Here is a 23143-nt window from a genome sequence, read left to right as displayed (position 1 = left end):
ACCTCTCAAGGCAATAAACTCTATTTATAAGTGCTTTCATTGTCAGAAATTTCTTACGTTGAATTAAAATAACATTCTTTTAATCTGTCTGTCTGGCTCTCTTAATTAGAGCTACACAGAAGACTTTAGTCCCCAATATTGTTTTTAAGAAAATATAGTTGACCAAGAAAATAAGTGCTTTTTTCCCCTTTGGATCCCTGTTTTGCTTCTTCAGCAGAGTGGGTAGGGGAGGAGAATGCAGAGGTCCAAACATGCATCCCTGATAAGAAGACAAGGGCTTCTGCTACTTACACCACAATAATGTTTAGAAAATCAAGCATCTAGAAAAGCTTGGAATTCTCATTTCCTGGAGTAGCATCACAATGCACATAAACAAAGCAAAATGTCATTCTGAGCTGCCCAGGATATGGGGGAGTTCTGTGGGTCAGAATAATGATGATGAGGGAAAAGGTGAATAAGGAGCAGGTTGGGACTGATTGAGATGAGGCCTTGCCCTCCTATAAGAAATCAGTGTGGGCCCTTCCTTATTGCAGCTGCTTGTTCATTTTTGTCCAGCTGCAGACCTCTGAGGGCAAGCATCTGATTCTTACACCAACTATGGTCAGCCGCTAGAAGTAGATACATAGAAGGGGGGACTGCCTGGAAAAGTATGGGCATGTTTCTGGGCATTTCACTGGGGCTTCCTCAGATCCTCACAGTTTTACTAATTTGTCCCATGTGCATGCTTCCTTTAAAAAACCCAAATATTTTATTCTATTCACAGGTTTCAAAGGAAGTAATTACTAGTAAAATTTTAAAAGACAAGAATAGCTTTGGACATGAACGGAAGGGTACCCAGAGTGGCCATGGGGATATTGGATTTATTATTTAAACCAGTGTGACTGGGCAAGTTAAAAAAAGTCCGTGGCCCAATTATATTCCTTTACAAAATGGGGATAGTAGTAAGTCACTTTTAGCATTGTTTGACAATTATATGAAGATATGTAACATGTGTTAATTTAGAAATATCTGTTAGTATATAGTCACTACTCAAAAAACAATGTCAGTCATTATTGTTGGCATCAGTAATAGTAGGGCTAGTCTGCCAGAATATTCACACACTAACACCAATTAGTTCTTTTTGAATGGTATTAAAAATACAGGTCAGGGGGTGCCTGGGTGGCTTAGTGGGTTAGGCTGCTGCCTTTGGCTCAGGTCATGATCTCAGGGTCCTGGGATCGAGTCCCACATTGGGCTCTCTGCTCAGCAGGGAGCCTGCTTCCCTCTCTCTCTCTGCCTGCTTCTCTGTCTACTTGTGATCTCTGTCTGACAAATAAATAAATAAAATCTTTTAAAAAAAAATACAGGTCAGCATGGGCAAAAGGGAGAATGAATACAAACACAAATGCACTAAATGTAGAAAGTTGCCTTTGCCTCAATTTTCCCATTCACATAGGTAAGGATGGATTGAATTTTCGAGGTGAAGTTGAACACATTGTCTTGAGGAACTTGCCTGATAAATATCTACTCTTCCCCTTTTTCTTACAGATTTCTTTCTGCTGCTCCAGCCAGTTTTCAGGTACAAGATTCACACATCAGAGGTTTTGGTTTGTTTAGATGTTTTTAATGATACAATTCTCAGATTGTTTATTCTTTTTGATGTGAAATAAGAACAGGGGGGACACCAAAATGTAAATGCGATGTTTTCTAAGAATGTCTGGGATGAGTTGGCCCTAAATGTTCTTAAACATCAAATAAAAGTTGAGTGAAGGGTGTTTAACTCATTACCAAGCCAGCATCTGAATTTGCATGTTGGCTGAGAGGCAGGGGACATGATAGGTTCTAGACCATCTCCGACATCCGAGCTGTGTAGTCTCTGGGGCTTTTTATCTCTTTGCAAAATGAGAATGAAAACACCTGCGCCGCATAACTTACAGCATTGTTGAGGCTTTACAGAAAAAAATGAAAATGCTGATCCAGTGTAAGCTGGCCTCACTCTCACAAGTCATTTCTCAGAAGTCTTGGCTCCGTTTTGGAATTTGCACTAGTCTACAACCTCTCACGCAAAAATAGCACACGGGAAGGATACAGCCAAGGTTCTCTCCCTCATTTTGAGGTCAAAATGGCTTAAAGTAGTTGTGCTCTCATATCCCACAGACCAATTTTGGGCTCCTGAACAACAGAGTATGATGCCTGGAGGAGAGGTATTTATGCTAGCTCAGTGGGGAAAGCCTTCATTCAGGCTGTTGGCGTGAGTCAGCAGAGCCTAACTAGGTGAAGCCCTCCCTCCCAACACGCCAGGGCCCACATACTTGACACTGGGTCCGTGTTCTTATTTCATTAATAAAATATGACCTCACACTTCTTTTGTAATCCAGAAGCACAAGGATACATTGGTTGCAAACTGCATGCAGATAAAAGGGGGATTCCTTTTGAAACTACATCCTCTTAATAATAAATAACTTTTGATCTACTATACATAACAGTAGTGCATTTCTTGTTAAAACGGCAAGCTTTTTCTTTTTTACCAAAATGAAAACATTCATTTCTTTATAAATATTTTAAATAGTTTAAATACATATTTCATACCAAGGATATAAAAATAGCCTCTCTTTTTTTTTGTCGATAAATAAAGACATGTTCATTTACATGGCAAATAACGTGCAATAGCTAACCACTGGCCACCAGCTCTATTTGACTGATTGTCTAGGAGATGACATGCAGTGATAATTGTCCCTTTGCCTTCACAAAAAGAAAAATAGATCAGCAGGAGTTGTGCACTCCCGAGGCCAACAGTGCTATGGATATTGTTCAGGAATGACAAACAGGCACTCAGGAAAAACCTTTGCTGCACTTCACAAAAGTCACCTAGGACAAAACGAATCCACAAATTCTTTGTCTGGGACTTCTAGCTGCTCAGACCCTCAGGGTCTTTGGACTTTTAAAAGTCTGTCAAACAGACCGGTAAGTGAATATCTGTATGGGAAACTGTTTCTGCTATGTTTCTAAGGATCTAGCAAGTGTTTGCTACAGTATGGACGTGGTTCTGCCTTTGGCTGGCTCCTCAAGCACTCTCTGGCAGGACTCCCAGCTCTGCTCAGTCTTCACACCTGCTCGAGGCAAAAAAGGCAAATGAAAGCTGTCATGCAGTGGTGGGTCTAAAACGGGCAGCTGCTGCACGTGCGCGAATATCATACGTTTATGGCTTTATTATCTTTCGTTTCTGTTGTGCTTGTGACGATTTCCAGGGGAAAGTTCTCCAAGGGTTCTGCAGAGACCGGCGCCGCACCTTCCCTGTCCCAAGATCCTGGCAAGTTTTCCAGACTGAAGGAACCTGTGGCTCCCTGGCTAAAGCTGCCCTCCTCTGACCTGCTTGGGAGAACCAGGTGCAAAGACGTTTCCGAGGAGGAGCAGACTGAGGACGAGAGAGTCGCCGAAATGGACTGCAGGGGTGTCAGTGTAGAATCCGAACGTGGAGAGATGCACCTTAAAAATTGCAGGTGGCCTTCTTGGACAACCTGGTAGTGGGCAGGTGAATAATCAAGGCTTGGAGAGTGGTAAAGTTCACTGTCTGCTGGATTTTGCTCAAGAGCTCCAGTTCGCTGGGGGCTGCTCCCCACGGAGGAGGGATCCACACTCCAAATGTCTGAGGTGACATTACCATGACAGAGTTGTGCTTGAGGGTAAGCGGCTCCACCGGCTTGCAAGTGTAGGCAAGGTTGGTGAGTACTCCAGGTCATCCTGGTCTGTAAGCTGTCCCTGGAGGGACACACAGATGTGGTGTGCAGAGAGCAGAACCGCGACGGTTGCTGGGGTGACAGAACGTTTTCTAGAAGGTGCATCACATTCCTCATGTCTTTACCTAACTGAGAGACCTCCTGAGTCAACGTCGTTACCTGTGTGGATAAAGCAAAGCAGAAGGCAAGAGTCAGAGGTGCGTGGTATTTCAGAGCAGGGAAACAAGATTTCTCAGTAAGAGGGGCGGAAAGGCTGCTTCCCCTCCAACCCCAGCCAAATCCAAGGGGTGAATGGAGAAGTTGGCTCCCGATCGAAGCCATCCTTATTCTGAGGGAACCTAGAGAGGCATTCATAGTCTGGCACTCTTAATCAGTGACTCTGAGGTTCTTGAACAAAATAAGATACAGGGGTCAACTATCTCTTGTATCATTTAAATACAGGCAGTATCTTTTACTTCCCCTGAGTTAGCGGGTTACACAGTGGTGCACACAAATCATCCTGGACACCTCAAAAACCAGTATAGAGTGGTGGGTATTGTATGTAAAGCACTCAGCAGGCCATCTGCCTGCAGCAGATAGTAAATGATAGCTCTCACTTTCATCATTTCTGGCCAAGATCCATGCTTACCGTAGGGTCAGGGACAAACTGGCCTTCAGGGGTGTAGAAGGCGGTAAGCAAGAACCCATACCAGGTTTGTGGGGAAGCGAGTTTGCAGAAAGAGGGAAAATAGCAAAATAAGAGAAATCTGCCAAACAAGTAGGTGCACATCAGCACAGTGGGGAGCCTGAGGGTGCTGGAACCTTATGGAATTTCAACCCAAACTGTGTGGTATGTGCTTTCTTCACTTTTCTAGGAAGTCATTTAGCTTCTGTGAGATTTTCTAAGTAAACACAACTCTCAAACACATAAGAACCACTGAAGAGTTTTCATTATTCATTTTACACTTAAAACCAATAATAAAATTTGCCAGAGGATTTCTTTTCTTACCAACCACATCACTTTCTTAAACCAGGAAGACCACCAGAAGATTGAATCTAGCTTTTCTGGAGTGTTTACATTCTTCAAAATGAGGAAACCCTGTATTTCAGAAGGCAGGACTTGAAAATGTATCTTTTTTTTTTTTTTAAATCTTTATAAACATATAACATATTTTTATCCCCAGGGGTACAGGTCTGTGAATCGCCAGGTTTACACACTTCACAGCACTCACCATAGCACATGCCTTCCCAATGTCCATAACCCCACCACCCCTCCCAACCCCCCTCCCCCCATCAACCCTCAGTTTGTTTTGTGAGATTAAGAGTCACTTATGGTTTGTGTCCCTCCCAATCCCATCTTGTTTCATTTACTCTACTCCTACCCCCTTAACCCCCCATGTTGCATCTCCTCTCCCTCATATCAGGGAGATCATATGATAGTTGTCTTTCTCCGATTGACTTATTTCACTAAGCATGATACCCTCTAGTTCCATCCACGTCGTCGCAAATGGCAAGATTTCATTTCTTTTGATGGCTGCATAGTATTCCAGTGTGTATATATACCACATCTTCTTTATCCATTCATCTGTTGATGGACATCTAGGTTCTTTCCATAGTTTGGCTATTGTAGACATTGCTGCTATAAACATTTGGGTGCATGTGCCCCTTCAGACCACTACGTTTGTATCTTTAGGGTAAATACCCAGCAGTGCAATTGCTGGGTCATAGGGTAGTTCTATTTTCAACATTTTGAGGAACCTCCATGCTGTTTTCCAGAGTGGTTGCACCAGCTTGCATTCCCACCAACAATGTAGGAGGGTTCCCCTCTCTCCGCATCCTCGCCAGCATCTGTCATTTCCGGACTTGTTAATTTTAGCCATTCTGACTGGTGTGAGGTGGTATCTCATTGTGGTTTTGATTTGTATTTCCCTGATGCCGAGTGATATGGAGCACTTTTTCATGTGTCTGTTGACCATCTGGATGTCTTCTTTGCAGAAATGTCTGTTCATGTCCTCTGCCCATTTCTTGATGGGATTATTTGTTCTTTGGGGGTTGAGTTTGCTAAGTTCTTTATAGATTTTGGACACTAGCCCTTTGTCTGATATGTCATTTGCAAATATCTTCTCCTGTTCTGTCAGTTGTCTTTTGGTTTTGTGAACTGTTTCCTTTGCTGTGCAAAAGCTTTTGATCTTGATGAAATCCCAATAGTTCATTTTTGCCCTTGCTTCCCTTGCCTTTGGCGATGTTCCTAGGAAGATGTTGCTGCGGTTGAGATCAAAGAGGTTGCTGCCTGTGTTCTCCTCGAGGATTTTCTCACATTGAGATCCTTCATCCATTTTGAGTCTATTTTTGTGTGTGGTGTAAGGAAATGATCCAATTTCGTTTTTCTGCATGGGGCTGTCCAATTTTCCCCACACCATTTATTGAAGAGGCTTTTTTCCATTGGACATTCTTTCCTGCTTTGTCGAAGATTAGTTGACCATAGAGTTGAGGGTCTATTTCTGGGCTCTCTATTCTGTTCCATTGATCTATGTGTCTGTTTTTGTGCCAGTACCATGCTGTCTTGATGATGACAGCTTTGTAATAGAGCTTGAAGTCCGGAATTGTGATGCCACCAACTTGGCTTTCTTTTTCAATATTCCTTTGGCTATTCGAGGTCTTTTCTGGTTCCATATAAATTTTAGGATTATTTGCTCCATTTCTTTGAAAAAGATGGATGGTACTTTGATAGGAATTGCATTAAATGTGTAGATTGCTTTAGGTAGCATAGACATTTTCACAATATTTATTCTTCTAATCCAGGAGCATGGAACATTTTTCCATTTCCTTGTGTCTTCCTCAATTTATTTCATGAGTACTTTATAGTTTTCTGTGTATAGATTCTTAGTCTCTTTGGTTAGGTTTATTCCTAGGTATCTTATAGTTTTGGGTGCTATTGTAAATGGGATGGACTCCTTAATTTCTCTTTCTTCTGTCTTGTTGTTGGTGTAGAGAAATGCGACTGATTTCTGTGCATTGATTTTATATCCTGACACTTTACTGAATTCCTGTACCAGTTCTAGCAGTTTTGGAGTGGAGTCTTTTGGGTTTTCCACATATAGTATCATATCATCTGCGAAGAGTGATAGTTTGACTTCTTCTTTGCCGATCTGGACGCCTTTAATTTCTTTTTGTTGTCTGATTGCTGAGGCTAGGACTTCTAGTACTATGTTGAATAGCAGTGGTGATAACGGACATCCCTGCCGTGTTCCTGACCTTAGTGGAAATGCTTTCAGTTTTTCTCCATTGAGAATGATATTTGCAGTGGGTTTTTCATAGATGGCTTTGATAATATTGAGGTATGTGCCCTCTATCCCTACACTTTGAAGAGTTTTGATCAGGAAGGGATGCTGTACTTTGTCAAATGCTTTTTCAGCATGGTTCTTGTTCTTTCTTTTATTAATGTGTTGTATCACATTGATTTGTGGATGCTGAACCAACCTTGCAGCCCTGGAATAAATCCCACTTGGTCGTGGTGAATAATCCTTTTAATGTACTGTTGAATCCTATTGGCTAGTATTTTGGTGAGAATTTTTGCATCTGTGTTCATCAAGGATATTGGTCTGTAGTTCTCTTTTTTGATGGGATCCTTGTCTGGTTTTGGGATCAAGGTGATGCTGGCCTCATAAAATGAGTTTCGAAGTTTTCCTTCCATTTCTATTTTTTGGAACAGTCTCAGGAGAATAGGAATTAGTTCTTCCTTAAATGTTTGGTAGAATTCCCCCGGGAAGCCGTCTGGCCCTGGGCTTTTGTTTGTTTGGAGATTTTTGATGACTGTTTCAATCTCCTTACTGGTTATGGGTCTGTTCAGGCTTTCTATTTCTTCCTGGTTCAGTTGTGGTAGTTTATATGTCTCTAGGAATGCATCCATTTCTTCCAGATTGTCCAATTTGTTGGCGTAGAGTTGCTCATAGTATGTTCTTATAATTGTCTGTATTTCTTTGGTGTTAGTTGTGATCTCTCCTCTTTCATTCATGATTTTATGTATTTGGGTCCTTTCTCTTTTCTTTTTGATAAGTCTGGCCAGGGGTTTATCAATCTTATTAATTCTTTCAAAGAACCAGCTCCTAGTTTCGTTGATTTGTTCTATTGTTTTTTTGGTTTCTATTTCATTGATTTCTGCTCTAATCTTTATGATTTCTCTTCTCCTGCTGGGTTTAGGGTTTCTTTCTTGTTCTTTCTCCAGCTCCTTTAGGTGTAGGGTTAGGTTGTATACCTGAGACCTTTCTTGTTTCTTGAGAAAGGCTTGTACCACTATATATTTTCCTCTCAGGACTGCCTTGAACATGTATCTTCTAATCTTTGGTGAGATTTGTAACACTAACACGGTGTTGTAATACTTCGCCTTCAACTGCTGTAAGACTGTATTTTATAAAGGACCTGCTATGACTTGAGTTTACTATCATGAATCAAAAAACTCCAATATAAGCAGCTGAACCTCTTGACTAGCCTCAAAAAACAAAACAAAACAAAAGGCAGTTCAACTTCAGTGACACCAGATCCAAGATTGCTGTTTTGGGCAAAGTTTTTTCAACATTGCCGTATACATTCCTAATTCCTCCAGCAGCTTAATTTAGTCCACTTCCTGTTGAGTGTGTTCTGAAACTAATTCTCCCTGGAAGACCCACCAGGAGGTAGTGCCGCTTGAATCAGGCATTTAAAAAAGGCCAGAAGGAGGTTTTTCCATGGTTCAGGCCACCAACTGGTAACACCTGTCTTGAAACTGCCAGGCCAAAAGCATTTCTGCCTTGCTGCTAGCATGGAACTCAAGGGACTCAACCAAATGCTTGTCCAGGCTTTTAAGCAGATCTGAAACTTTGGGTGATGAAAAGATACCTCTGAGCCTCACATTTAAGAGGCAAAATAGTGAGTCTGAGAAAGATGCTATGTGTTTTGAAATTTTTACTGCAGGTCGTCTCATTTCATGACCTGCCAAGCCTCAATTTCACAGTGCATGGCTCATACTTAAATCAGGATCTGGATCTTGGCTCTGCAGACATTTACCTACGGGCTCCCCCTTGAATTGATTAGCTCTTCTATCAGAATTTCAGAAGAGAAGGCTGATGCTGAATGAGATGTTTGAAGGGATATACTGACCACCCGTTTCTGTGGACTATCTAAGCATCATTCCTGTCTCAAATTGACATTAGCTCTCAGTACATTTTACATCCCAGCACATTTTACAAAATTGCATTAGCTCCTAGTAAAATGCTTTCAACAGGCCTTTTATCAGGATTGAATAAAGACACAATCTTTGAAGAACCATTTGCATTTTAGGCACATCAACAATTATGTTATTAAATGTTTGAGTACATTCATAACACAATATGCTTTCAGGTACCTTTTTTCCTATTGGATCTATAAACAGTGCTAAGATAGGCAGGAATACATTATTATTTTCCCACCTGTAAAATGGGTACACTATGGCCCAGAGGTTAAATGACATTTTTAAGGTCCCATATTTCATGAAGGACAGTCTTTGGCCTAGAAATCAGGCCTTCTACGTTTGGTGCTCTTTCTGTTATAGTATATTATCACACGGGAAAGGAAATATTGCTTAAGAGTTGATAGAGTTTTGCTAATGTGGACAGAATTTGTGAAGATACCAGATGATACAAAAAAATACCTTCATGTGTAAAATCTATCTGAAATGTTAATTCAACATCCAGTAGGTAAATACCATCATCTCGAAGTCAGAAACCGGTGAAGCACAGCAAAATCTCCTCATGTCAAATTATACAAATAAAACAACAAAAACAGTGTGCAGCAAGGGGGAATTTGGAGCCAGACAATATATCAACATACATATTTCTGATGAGCTATTGTTTCAGATTTCAAAATAAACAAATATTTTTCCTTGCGTTAAATACCTTTTGATGGCCACATCCTTGACATCAAACTTTTACTGCACACTTATCACAACTTTGAGGTTATGAACTTTAAATGGGAATCCAGAGCCTTGACTGGCTCCCGGAATGTAAACAAGCATTAACATTTCCAGAAAACAAAATCACTGTATTAGCTTGAACTAAAAGCAGCAAAGAATCCAAGGAAATAGAACTTTCTTTAGCTCTGAAGGGTAATGATCAATGTGTATCAGGGAAGAATTCTGTCACTGTGTCATTGAGGACACACCCCCACACCTTATTAAAGTTACATGAGAGAATTAATCCCTGTGGGTACAGGATGTTTCCGTTCACAAGGACAAAGGCAACTGTCACAAGGAAAGATGGCATCTCCTGGAGGTGGATAGTCTGGTGACACTGAAGGGGACAACATACTGCCACAGAGAGTACCTCACTTTTGCTTACTGCTTTCTGCTGGGCTTGCTAACAAAATTACTTCTAAAACAGGGAAGACCTTCTTCTTAATCAAATGTGGAAAGCAAAGAATGCAGTCTCTACTTTCCAAGGGTGTCGTGAGACTTAATACTTTTTTATAGCATGCTAAGAAGATGTGCATTTGCTAAAAAATAAAGGTTGTTGGGGCTACTTTGTGAACAAGGCTCCATCCATTTAAGGAGATATACCTTCAAAATACAACTTAAAATCAGAATACTACAGAAATAGATCAGTAAAAACAAACAAAAATCATTCACATCAAATGAACCAAAGTTCTCCCACTTACCTCAACACCTAATCATATTCTTTAAATGTCCTCTGTTACTCATATTAGAAGACACAACTGTACTGTGATGAGCACTGGGTGTTATACTTAATTAATGAATCATGGAACATTACATCATAATTATCAATATTATCACAAGCCCCTTCTCATTTTTTCCCTTTCCTTTCCTTTCCTGTCCTGTCCTGTCCTGTCCATTCCTTTCCTTTCTGACCCTCAGATCAAGACCTGATCAAGAGTCAGATGCTTAACCAACTGAGCTACCCAGGCGTCCCCCCTTCACATTTTTTAGTGGCGCTTATTTACTGACTCCCATATCATGACTATATTCTGAGTGCCAAGTGACAAACGCAATTAAGATATTCAGAGTTGTTTTATCAGTTGAAATTTGGTAAACTTTCTTGCATTCCTGGTTGCTCCCCAAGCTGGCTGTTTTAGATGTGGACTTCTGATTATTTCTACTTATAAAGAGAAAATAGATAAATAAGCCATAACTTAATACACATTTTTCTCTCCCTTGTGTGTCAAGTTATGTTTCCTTTATCCATTTTTCCTCTCCTTCCGCTTCCTTCTCCTAATTCTTCTGTGAATAGGAACCCCTCAGTCTGGGATTTAAGACTGTTGGCCAAACCAGTTCACCATCACCATCTGCAGAGCCAATTGTTCACATCCAAGATTTCTCTATCCTTTCCAAAGTCCCAACTGCTAGAAAGAAGAAGTGTTGAAAACACCATCTGTGCTTCCAAGTGGTTCAGTTTTCTATCCAAAACTTCGGAGCATCTAAAGATCCTTCCCTCCTCTGTTTTCCCAGGAACATGTATCTTACCACACAAATCATTAGGTGTTTAGCAGGTTTGGGGGTAGTGCATTTGGTCTTGTTGAGCAGCACCTTCTGTCATGAATAGAAACATCCAGGCAACAACAGACTGGTCAGTTATCCATGATAGTCCACACTCTGGTCTTTCCATACCTCTAAGGAGGAAGTCACTAATTGCCACAATTTTTCTATTTTGGCTATATCCAGGTTTTCTCAGAACTTCCATTGGCTTACAAATAGACATTGTTGCCTTCATTTTCAGAGCATCTGGATTTCTCCTCTTACGTTTAATTTGCTTCATTGATGTGATGCTACTTCTCACCCTCCTCTTAAGCATATGCCCACAGATGCTTTGTAGTGAGGATCAAATAGTTTAAGGATGTTAAGGTCTCTTTCCCATACAACAATACTTTGTCAGGATCCTAGTATCTGCATTTGGTAATGCAACACAGCTCAGCTGAAAACTTCCTCATAGTAGGGAATACTGGAATACCAGGAAACATTTAGCCCAAAGACAATAAAAGCCAGTTATCTATAGAAGTCCTTTTCAGCCTTGGCATGGAGAGACAAACCACGCTGTTAATGGTTTTACATAATTAATTTGGGAGAAACAGAGTCTCTGAGTTTTAGCATCACCTTGCATACATCTTTGCAGTAACAAATAGTAGCAGCAATAACCAGAGTCATTGAAAAGTGTTGATGAAGATCCTGTATTTCCATTCTAAAGTTCAAGTAATTGCAGTCAGATGGATTGAGAATTCTCTATAAAAGATGCGTGAGACAAAATACAACAATGTGCAGCTTGCTGTTGATCACATTTGAGTAAGGACCAATGTGGGGTTTGCTGGGGACAGGTATGATTGTCTTTATTGTCCTTTATAATGGCTCTAGTCCCTGCATAAATCCTGCCATTTATAAATCTTCATTGATACATGGTAATTTAATGAATAATAAGGTGGATGGTTTATTTCTTAATATGAGTTTCTGGTATTTTCATTTGAACTTGAGAAACTTTTACCAATCTCCCACAAATAGCACTGCAAGACATGGAAGTAATTATCACTATACCCCTAGCAGGGAAGAACATTTTTATATGATCTCAGGGTCTTATGGATACCGCCATTACTTCAAAATGGGAGATTTACAAACCACTGTGTTACTACATAGTTGAGAAAAATCCATCTGTGGTGCTGGTGCCCTAGTGTCCCAATAAGACTGTGCACTGCCAATTTTTACAGTTAGATTGTGTGCCTTTTGGTGTAAACACAGATTTGCTGTTCTGGTGTGTCTTTGCATCATGCCTTTTAGGAACAGCAGTGTGAGTTTCATGAGGAAGAGCAGAACGTCTCTTTGAAAATACCTTTTATTTCACATCCAAAGTAGCTAACTCTTGCCTTCTATTATTCATGTTTTACGTTTTCCAATCTTGGCTATTGGCATGGTATGATTCATGGCCTCTGAGTATAACTGGAACTTCAATTGATAGGAAAAAAATGCCATTTCCATTTTGTGCATTCAGTGAGCAGATGGGGAATGCATCTGTTGATATAATCTTCTTAGCTTGAAGAGTTCTTGACCCATCACTCAATTTTTGCCAAACATGTATACATTTTCCTGCTAGACACAATTTTCCTAAATTCCGGGTACTAATTATACCAATCCTCCCCCCGCTGCCACGAACACATATACAGTTTTACGAGCTCTGATTCAGGTAATTAAATGGTCTTTCATTTAATCTTTTGTTATGTTGCATATTTATTATGGGATTCAGGATTCAGACAAGTTCAATCAAACTCCATAAGCAGGCAAAACAAAAAGGACGATCGGCATAATTTCATCCTTGTGTCTTTTGCTTCACAACACATTCAAAAACAAATGACAATCTTTTTATCTGTCAGCTAAAATAATAATCATACTTGGCACTTGCATAAATTTCGTCCAAATGAGAATCTCAATCCCATTACTAACGAACGTTGTAAATCTTGTTCTGCAGCTGGAGAGACTAGAATGTTGGGAGGTGAAGTGGCTTATCCAAGTTCACACAGGAATAGTACCAAGGGCTTTACTTTTGCAGGTGCATCTGGTGCCTCTTCAATTATAATAAAAGAAGAATTACAAGCCTTGAAAGTGATTACTCCAGTGGTTTCACTGAATTTCTGCAAACTCAGGCCTTCGGACACAATTTTATTACTTTAGCTGTACTGTTTTAATCCATTATTTATCAATCCTTTGATTGCTTTCTTCATCTGTTTTCCTACTTTCTGTGACAAATTGATTAGTATCCAAATTGCTATCTTGCTGAGGGATCCTCACTGCTATTAGTGAATACCAAACATGAGTCTGTCTCATCTCAGAATACCAACTGTATAGATCGCTTATCAAGACAATGTATAGAGGAATCACCTGGGGATCTTGACACCAAGTATATTCAGATTCAGTAGGTGTAGGGTGGGATTCTGCATCTCTAACAAGCTCCCAGTTGATGCCAATGCTGCTAGTTTGTACTCTAAGGGAGTACTCTAACTTTGGTTAACTCTTCATGTACAGGTCTTTCGGTAAGAGCTGAGAATTTAAACAGCTTTCTTCAATTCTTTTGGCAAGTCTGTAGTTGGAGTTTTTTTATTTGTTTAGATCTTCTTTAATTTCTTTCAACAATATTTTGTCATTATTGATGTACAAGTCTTGTACCTCCTTGGTTAAATTTATTCCTAAGTATTTTATTCTTCTTGATGTTACTGTTAATGGGATTATTTTTCTTAATTTCTCTTTCTGATAGTTATCAGTGTATAGATACAACTGACTTTTGTACATTAACTTTGTATCCTGCAACTTTACTGAATTCACTTATTAGTTCTAACAGATTTTGGTGGAATTTTGAAGATTTAGGGTCTTCATGATTGTCGAAGCTGTTGTCTTTGTTCTTGGTGGCTCCCAGTAGTTGAGGGTGTCCCAAGATCTGTCAGTGTCCCAAAGTGGAGGATCATAGAGAGCACCTAGGTGCAGGTGGATTAGGAGCTGGGCCCTAAGGTAGCAGCTGGGACAGTATGCAGTTATATCTGTTCCAGGGAGAAACTAGGGGATGAGCATTTTTGCATGCTCCCTCTCTGCTGAACCTGGATATACAACTATAGAGATGTTCTTACACCCATTTTTTTTCACTTTTCAAAATTTAAATTCAATTAATTGGCATATAGTGTATTATTAGTTTCAGAGACTGAGCTCAGTGATTCACCAGTTTTATATAATACCCAGTGCTCATTACATTATGTGCCTTCCTTAATGTCCATCCCCTTGCTCTGCTCCCCTCTACCAACCTTCAGTTTGTTTCCTATGATTAAGAGTGTTTTATGGTTTGTCTCTCTTTCTCTGATTCCATCTGATTTCCCTCCCTTCAGCTATGAGCCTCTGTTTTGTTTCTTAAATTCCACATATGAGTGAGATCATGTAACTGTCTTTCTCTGATTGGCTTTTTTCACTTAGCATAATACTCTCTAGTTGCATCCATGTTGTTGCAAATGGCAAGATTTCATTTTTTTTTCTTTTTTGATGGTGGAGTAGTATTCCATTGTATACATATACCACTCTTTATCCATTCTTCTGTTGTTGGACATCTGGGCTCTTACCATCATTTGGCTATTGTGGACATTGCTGCTCTAAACATTGGGATGCAGGTGCCCCTTCAGATCACTACATTTTTATCTTTGGGGTAAATACTTGGTAGTGCAATTGCTGGGTCATAGAGTAGCTCTATTTTTAAGAACCTCCATACTGTTTTCCAGAGTGGCTGAACCAGCTTGCATTCCCACCAACAGTGTAGGAGGGCTCCCCTTTCTCTGCATCCTCACCAACATCTGTCATTTCCTGACTTCTTAATTTTAGCCATTCTGACTGGTGCGAGGTGGTATCTCATTGTGGTTTTGATTTGTATTTACTTGATGCCAAGTGATGTTGAGCATTTTTTCACGTGCTTTTTGGCCATTTGTATGTCTTCTTTGGAGAAATGTCTGTTCATTTCTTCTGTCCATTTCTTCATTGGATTATTTCTTCTTTGGGTGTTGAGTTTGAGAAGTTCTTTATAGATTTTGGATACTAGCCCTTTATCTAATATGTTCTTACATCCATTTAAGAGTTACTTTTGTTTGCTATGATCTTGTAGGACTTGTGAACATAAGCCCCTTTGGCTTTCAGAGCTAAGTGTTTTGAGGGTCTTAGTTGGGGGCACTAAGTCCAAACTCTCCAATGCTGGGACTTAAGGGTTCCTTCTTGATGGCATGGCACTTTATCTGGGGTGGTATTTTTGCTTTATGTGTCCCAACCTTTCCAATCAGTCTCCATGTGGGGATTTTCTCGTTCACCTGATACGTCAGAGTTATTCAATTTTTTAAAAATCATTCCTTGTTTTATGTCTCTCTCAGAGGGAATTATTCTGCATACAGATGTACATTCAGTGTGTCTGTAGGAGGAGGGAAATTCAGAAGCTTATTATGCTGCCATTTGGGGGCATTTGTTAGCTATTTTATGTGTTTTAACCATTGTATTTTAAAATATTTTTTTAATTTATTTGTCAGAGAGGGAATACAAGCAGGAGGATGGCAGGCAGAGGGAGAAGCAGGTTCCCTGCTGAGAAAGAAGCCTGATGCAGGATTCGATCCCAGGACTGTGGAATCATGACCTGAGCTGAAGGCAGACGCTTAACAGACAGCCACACAGGCTTCTTGTTACCCTTACTGTACTTGTTATTACCAAAATTATCCCATCTTTGGTGAGTGGAAGACTCTTTATACTGGCTCCTGAGCTCTTCTGACATCATCCTAGTAGTGTTTGATAGTTTTCTTGTTGTCTTGTACACTAAGGTATCCTAAACTTATGTGTGTTTCATGTCCCCAGAAGTGAAACAGCTATTTAAAGACACTCTTGTTTCTTTTATTGGGAAATTATGTCTGAGACCATAATTGATGCATAGAGAGACTGTTATTGGGCTGGTCATTGTTTATACTCCTTTTCTGTTGAAAGAGCTTGGAATTGTATGCATGTACATGAAAGACAATATAGGTTCATATTAATATTACTAATTCTATTTCAGTATTACAGGGTTTTAACATTTTATATATTACATTTGTATCTCCTTTACATTGTGAATTCTGGTTATTGAGGTATAGACAATGATAGAGTTAGGATATCCAATAATGACTCATTTGCTTTATCCCCCGTTATACATACAACAGTTGCAGTATATCAATATTAGTACTACCATTACAAATTATGAATACTGAAAACAATTTAAAAATTTGAGGCATATTCTAATCTAATTTTCTCCCCACTCCCCTTTCAGTGTTTCATCTGTATTTACATTGTGAGAGCCTATGGCCTTTGAAAACTTAATACCTTCTCTTCTTTAACTTTCATTTAGACTTGATACTATAAATAAGTACATATTTAATGCTGATTAACTTGTCCTATCACAATTCTTTCAAATTATCTTGGTTTTATGAATCTTGTTCTTGAGAATATTCTTCAGGAAATATCTATGGGAACAATGTTCCTTGAGTTTTTTCCTGGTAGCAGTTTGGTACCTGATGGTCATTTTTGCTGGATATAAAATCCTTAGTTTACATTTTCTTTACATTTTGTGTATTTTGTATGTTACTCCATTCTCTTGCACAAAATGTTTTTGTCTAAAAGTCTAACAACAGTCTAGATTTTTCCCTTGCATGTCCCTTATAAGACCTTTTTAATCTAGATACCTAATGAATATTTTTTCTTAAAGACCAGTAATCTCACTAGAATATGAAATTACAATATGCACCTTCAAAAAAACTTTCAGGATAAGGCTGTAATAACAGTGTTTTGTTGCCAGTTATCAGATTTGATTTAAAAATACATTTTAAAAAATCAGTGTATTACCAGTGGACTCCTCCCCACCTATCATTTTATCTGCTTTAAAATGTACTCCTTTTCTTTTCTTTCTTTCCTTTTCTGGACTTGAACATGCTAACATGTGGAATAGTCATAAGTGGGAAACATATACGGGAAAACATATTTGGGAAATGTGTATCTCTCCTTGAGAAAACATATAGTATATTTTATTAGGCTTTTTTGAAAATCCCTTTCTAAAATTATCATATCTTAAAATTATTTGTCCATGATTAAATTAGATATTACATTTAAGTATATATGGGTAATTTAAGGAACCAAAGATTCAACTCTTAACGTGGGTATCTAATATTTCAGAAGGAAATCTTTTCAGGGCACACCAAGGATGGACTTCTTCAAAAGCTAATCTAATAAAAAGAAAATTGGGATCAAGGTCTTGATTTTAGGCTTTTCTATACCTCTTGCCGCATATATGATTATCTCCGGGCCTTAATTTACTCATCTGTGATAGAAGCAGCTCACATGATGGGATTTCTAGTGTCTCTTCAAACTCAAAACTGGAATTTCATTTTTCTCTTCTATTCAATGTTCTAATATATTATGGCTAAAATATATATAATGCATAATTCAGCATGTTTTATACATTCATCACCATAAATGTGTGTCTACCGTATGCCAATCATAGCAAAGAAAAAGGGCAGATAAAGAATCTTGTCCTCATACAACTGACATCCTAATGAGGGGATAAAAACAGTGAAAAAGTAGATAACTAAACTATGTATCATAACAGAGGTTTGATAGGCTATGAGGGAAAACAAATTTGGAAGTAAATTTGGGGATCAGAGACTTCTGTTTTAAAAATACTGGTCAAGGAAGACCTCACTGAGAAGTTGACATTTGAACATAGGCTTTAAAGAAGGAAGAGAGATGTCCAAGCAGATATTGGGGAAGAGCTTTCTGAACAGAGAAAACAAATACAAGATCCTCAGGTGCTTTCATAAACTAACATGATAGACAATAATGTCTGTTCTGGAAATGTCATCTGTAGGTCACTGAGATCATTTGTGGTTATCTTTAAGAAATTAGGACAAGAGAAAGGCGCAGCAGCAAAGGAAGTTAATCATGATCATTAAAGGTCTGTATGAGTAAAGTTTGTCATATGTCATATGAGTAAAGTTTCATGTCATATGAGTAAAGTTTCAAGGAAGAGAGAGCATTCAGAGAAGAGGAAAATATACACAGAGTGAGAAGGAAGACAGATATTAACTACCTTCAAAATTTAAAATATTTTCATTAAAATCAACCATTTATGTTCATTTTTGTATGCAACTCAAGAGGAACAGAGTAGAAAATATAAATAAAAGACTTTGCAAGAGTTATATGAGCTAAATACAGAGGATAGTTTTCTAATAGCTAAACTAATTGAGGAATGAGTTGGTTGTTATCAGAAGCATTTGTGGAATTTTTTTTTAAAAGATTTATTTATTTATTTTAGAGAGGGAGAGATGGAAAGGGAGAGAGAGAATAACTGGGAGGAGGAGAGAGACGGAGAGAGAGAATTCTCAAACGGACTCCCTGTTGAGCACAAGCCAAACATGGTGCTCCAAGGACCCAAAGATCATGACCTGAGCCAACATTAAGCGTCAGAAGCTTAACCAACTAAGCCACCTGTGTGTCCTGCATTTGGAGAATTTTTAAAAAAAATTTTTAAAGATTTTATTTATTTGAGAGACACAGAGAGAGAACATAAGCCGAGAGAGAGAGAAGCAGACTCCCTGCTGGGCAGGAAGCCCGACATAGGACTCAATCCCAGGACCCTGAGATTATGACCTGAGCTGAAGGCAGAGTCTAACTGACTGAGCCATCCAGGCGCACCTGGAGAACTTCTGAAAGTACAGATACTCAATGTCAACCCAATGCTGGGCCAACAGAAATGTTATTTTAAAAATATTTATTGATATTAAATATATTTTATATATTAGTTTATAAAAATATATATAATAATGTAAAATATTCTAGAGAATCTGAAAGCACAACTAGGTTTGGGAACTGCTGGTGTAGCTTTTTCTGGGGGCATAGTGAGCTCCTTACTACAGAAAATGTTCAGGCAAAATAACTTCTTACTGATCACCTCAGAAACAAAAATCCCATACTGGGAGATAAACCAAAATAGGTGGCCTCTGAGATACCTCTCAAATTTCAGATTTTATGATTCTACCACATTATGAAAATGCAATAATATCAAAGCTGAGGTTGCTTAAATATTTGTTTTAGAACCCATTTACCCATTAGAATAATGGGTAAATTTTCTTTTACCCATTATTTATAAAAGTTGATTACTTCAAATTCTACCCTATCATATGGTCATATAAGCATAAAAAGGAAATTTGACTAATTTAGTATTGCTTTATAATATTGTGTTTATTTCTAATTGGGCACAAGTAAATGGGAAGTGTCAGTTCCTATTGTCTAGGTGCCTTGTGGTTCTTTAATAAAGAGACTGAAAAAAATCCCCAAACCTTCCCAAGTTCATATATGCTTACTTTCTAGTACTGAACATTGACTGACTATAATACAGTCAATTCACATATTCTGAATACAGGATATTCTCTGTTGTACTTCAGTAAAGTCTGAGTACTTTAACAACAACATTAATAATAACAATAATAATAATAATTTTGAGGCAATTCACAGAATTTTTTTGAGCTATAATCAAAGTCTTCAAGAGACTTGGGGAAGGTAGAAATATACACATGAAAATAACAAAATTTTATAAAAGAAAATACTGAATGGCAAGGATAGAAAGCAGGTGTTAAAGCTCAGAGAAAGGACTTAAGATTTGGCATTCATCATAGAAGAATCAAGAGCAATAATAGGAGATTGGAGGTAGAATCAGAGCCCTTTTCAAAGATGTATGATGTTCTCATTTTTAAAAGGGGGATATTAATGTATTAGGAGAGGATAAGAAAGAAAAGTTCCCTGAAATCCCTTCCAACCGTAAGATTCTATAAAAAAATTCTAATACTGGGGCGCCTGGGTGGCTCAGTGGGTTAAGCCTCTGCCTTCCGCTCAGGTCATGACCTCAGGGTCCTGGGATAGAGCCCTGCATCAGGTTCTCTGCTCAGCAGGGAGCTTGCTTCCCCCCTCCCCTCTCTCTGCCTGCCTCTCTGCCTACTTGTGATCTCTATCAAATAAATAAATAAAATTTAAAAAAAATTCTAATACTACCTGTAGCTGCTGGATTGGACCAATTATTGAACTTAATTTTCCTATTGATGAGTGGAAAATGGCAGAGAAGTTTGTTGTTTTAAACATTTTTCAGCTTGTGGGGCTCCTGGATGGTGCAGTCTGTTGGGCACCAGACTATTCGTGTTGGCTCAGGTTGTGGTCTCCGGGTCATGGATCTCATGGTCAAGCCCTGTGTCCAGCTCTGGGCTCAGCATGGAGTCTGTTTAAGACTCTGTACTCCCACCCCCCCTGCCTGCACTCTCTCACTTGCTCTATCTCTCTCTCTCTAAGATAATAAATCTTTAAAAAAAATTTCAACTTATAAATTATTTAGGAAGTATGGAGGGGTGGGGAAACACCCATATCCATCTTTTTAAAAAATAACCAGTTATTCTGAAGCTATCAGTTAGTATTCAGTTAACAACTAGCTACCACTAACTGGCTAATTACTAGTAATGAGTAATTAATAACTGTTTAAATTTCATTTGAATTTTTCTCTACTTGTAACTCATTTTACTATTTCCCACTTTTATTCCTAGAACAGACCCATTTTCCAACCATTTCTGCTCCTTGGAGGCTGACTTGTATGAACTCCATCAACAGGGTTATTGGCTCATTGGGTTTGGCCATTTTAGAACATCAGCAGATTGGAGGGTGGTAGCAGAGGGAGGTCGAGGTATATGTTCCTCTGGTTGCTACCCAGCAGGTTTGAGGTGGGCAGAAGGTCACAGAAGGTCCCAACAAAAGATCACAGCTCCTTTCACGTCACCTTCTCCACCCACCTTCCTCTGACTCAATATTTCAGAACCACTCTCTACACTGACCCCTTCACACCTAGGAGTTGTAGTGAATTTCTGTTGTTATTATTTCCACAGTGGAGGGACAGTTCTATGCTTTGTGGTTTCCTTACACTCAAGGAACTTCTTTGTAAATACTCCTTTTATTCAACCCTGCTCAAACTGCCCATTTGGAATGTGGCATTGGTCTCCCTTGGACTCTTACCAATATGTCCATTTAATCCCTCTATTCAAAATAAAAAGAGGCCTATATATAAGTAATCACAGGCAGGAAGACAAAAACAGCTAATATCCAAAAGCTATATCCATGTTAAATTCACACTTCACAGGATGAACTTTTGAGTGGCATAATTTTTTTTTTCCTTTGGGAGATCCTCACTATTCTTTAGCATTCTTTAGGATACACACACAGACACACACAGACACACACACACACACACACGTGTGTGTGTGTGTGTGTGTGTGTGTGTGTGTCTGTGTGTGTATGATCAGTAAATCTTTCATGAGAGCTACAAATCTACCCACGCATACAGGCTCGAGAACTCAAAATAAGCAAAAAGCGTCCTGCAAATCATTAAATAGTTGGGTGTATTCCAGTTTAGAAGGCTATGTCCACAAAATGTAACATTATAATCAATAATACTTGTGTTTTAAAATGAAAAATGCGGAATGGTTTGTCAGCAGTTAAGTGGATTTTGCTTTTCTTTGTCAAAAAGTGAATGTACAGCATTTTTTTAGATTTTGCTTTTGAGAATTGATGGTCAAGAACACATATGTGATCATGATGCAGAAGAAAAGAGATTGTACAATCAGATCTCGGAACGGTCTGGCGATTCTGTCAGTGCATTTCCGTTGAACCAATTGTCAACAAGAAGATATAATAATAACACTAGTTCAGAGGACTGAGGAATACCCTTTACCATAAGGTATTACTCATGTAGGTTTCCTTGTGTGAATTATTAATAGAACTCTAAATTTTCACAGCCATTTCTTAGGTAAGGAGAAACTTCTGTTACTTCTATTCTATTTTTTTGACTGAAAGAGACTTCATTGATCTCATGATACAAATTTGTAGATGTGACCTCAAAATCATAAAGAATGAAAGAAAAAATAGATAAACTGGATAGCACCAAAATTAATACTTTTGTGCTTCAAAGAAAAAATGTTTAGAAAACAAAAAGGCAACTTCAATAATGGGAGAAGAAAACTGCACATCATAACTTGCATATGGAATATATACAGAACAAAGTGACAAAGAGACAACTCAATTTTAAAGTGGGTAAAGGATCCAAATAGACAAGTTTCCAAGGAACAAACACATGAGAACATGCTCAATATTATTAGCTATCAAGGAAATGTAAGTGAAAACCACAATGAAATACCACTTCATATGCTCTAGTATGGTTATAATAAAACAGTCCTATAATAAAAAATGGTTGGCAAAGAAGTAGAGAGCTTGGAACCTTCATGTACCGCTGAGTATAAAATGCTGCTGCTGCTTTGGGAAACGGTCTGTCAGTTCCTCAAATGTTTAAACATAGAGTTACCATACGATCCAGCAATTCCACTTAATTACCCAAGAGAAATTAAAACATGTCCACACAAAAACGTGTGTGAATGTCTTACGAATGTTCATAGCAACATCATTCATGTTAGCTAAAAAGTGGTAACAACACAAATGTCTATCACCTGATGAATGAATAAATAAGAGGTGGTACAGCCACACAACGGAATATTACTTGGGTATAAAAGCAAATGAAGTACTCGCACGCCACATGGGTGAACCTTGAAAACATTATACTAAGTGACAAAAGCCAGTCACAGAGGATCATATTGTATAATACCATTTATATGGAATGTTCAGAATAGGCAAATCTATGGGCAGAGCATGTAGATTCATAGGGCTGAGGGTCGGGGAACTTGAATTCCGGGTGATGGCTGTATGGTATGGAGTTTCTTGTGGGGTAATAAAATGGTTTAAAATGGGGGCGCCTGGGTGGCTCAGTGGGTTAAAGCCTCTGCCTTCGGCTCAGGTTGTGATCCCAGGGTCCTGGAATCGAGCCCCGCAT

The 23143-nt window shown here is 38.8% G+C and overlaps 1 protein-coding gene across 1 annotated transcript in view; it reads right to left on the bottom strand.

Annotated features, from left to right (window-relative positions):
* Positions 1-2714: 2714 nt before the first annotated feature.
* Positions 2715-23143, bottom strand: part of KCNH8 (potassium voltage-gated channel subfamily H member 8) — a 391780-nt gene continuing 371351 nt past the window's right edge. The window contains exon 16 of the mRNA XM_032860933.1: positions 2715-3875. Within this exon, the coding sequence (XP_032716824.1) occupies positions 3171-3875 (705 nt within the window). The 3' untranslated portion in view covers positions 2715-3170. The remainder of the gene's footprint in view (positions 3876-23143) is intronic.

Source organism: Lontra canadensis, unplaced genomic scaffold, assembly GCF_010015895.1.
Source record: "Lontra canadensis isolate GAN:19392208 unplaced genomic scaffold, GSC_riverotter_1.0 scaffold20, whole genome shotgun sequence".
NCBI lineage: Eukaryota > Metazoa > Chordata > Mammalia > Carnivora > Mustelidae > Lontra > Lontra canadensis.
Note: the sequence above shows the minus strand (reverse complement) of the source record. Positions and strands in the feature narration are given on the sequence as shown.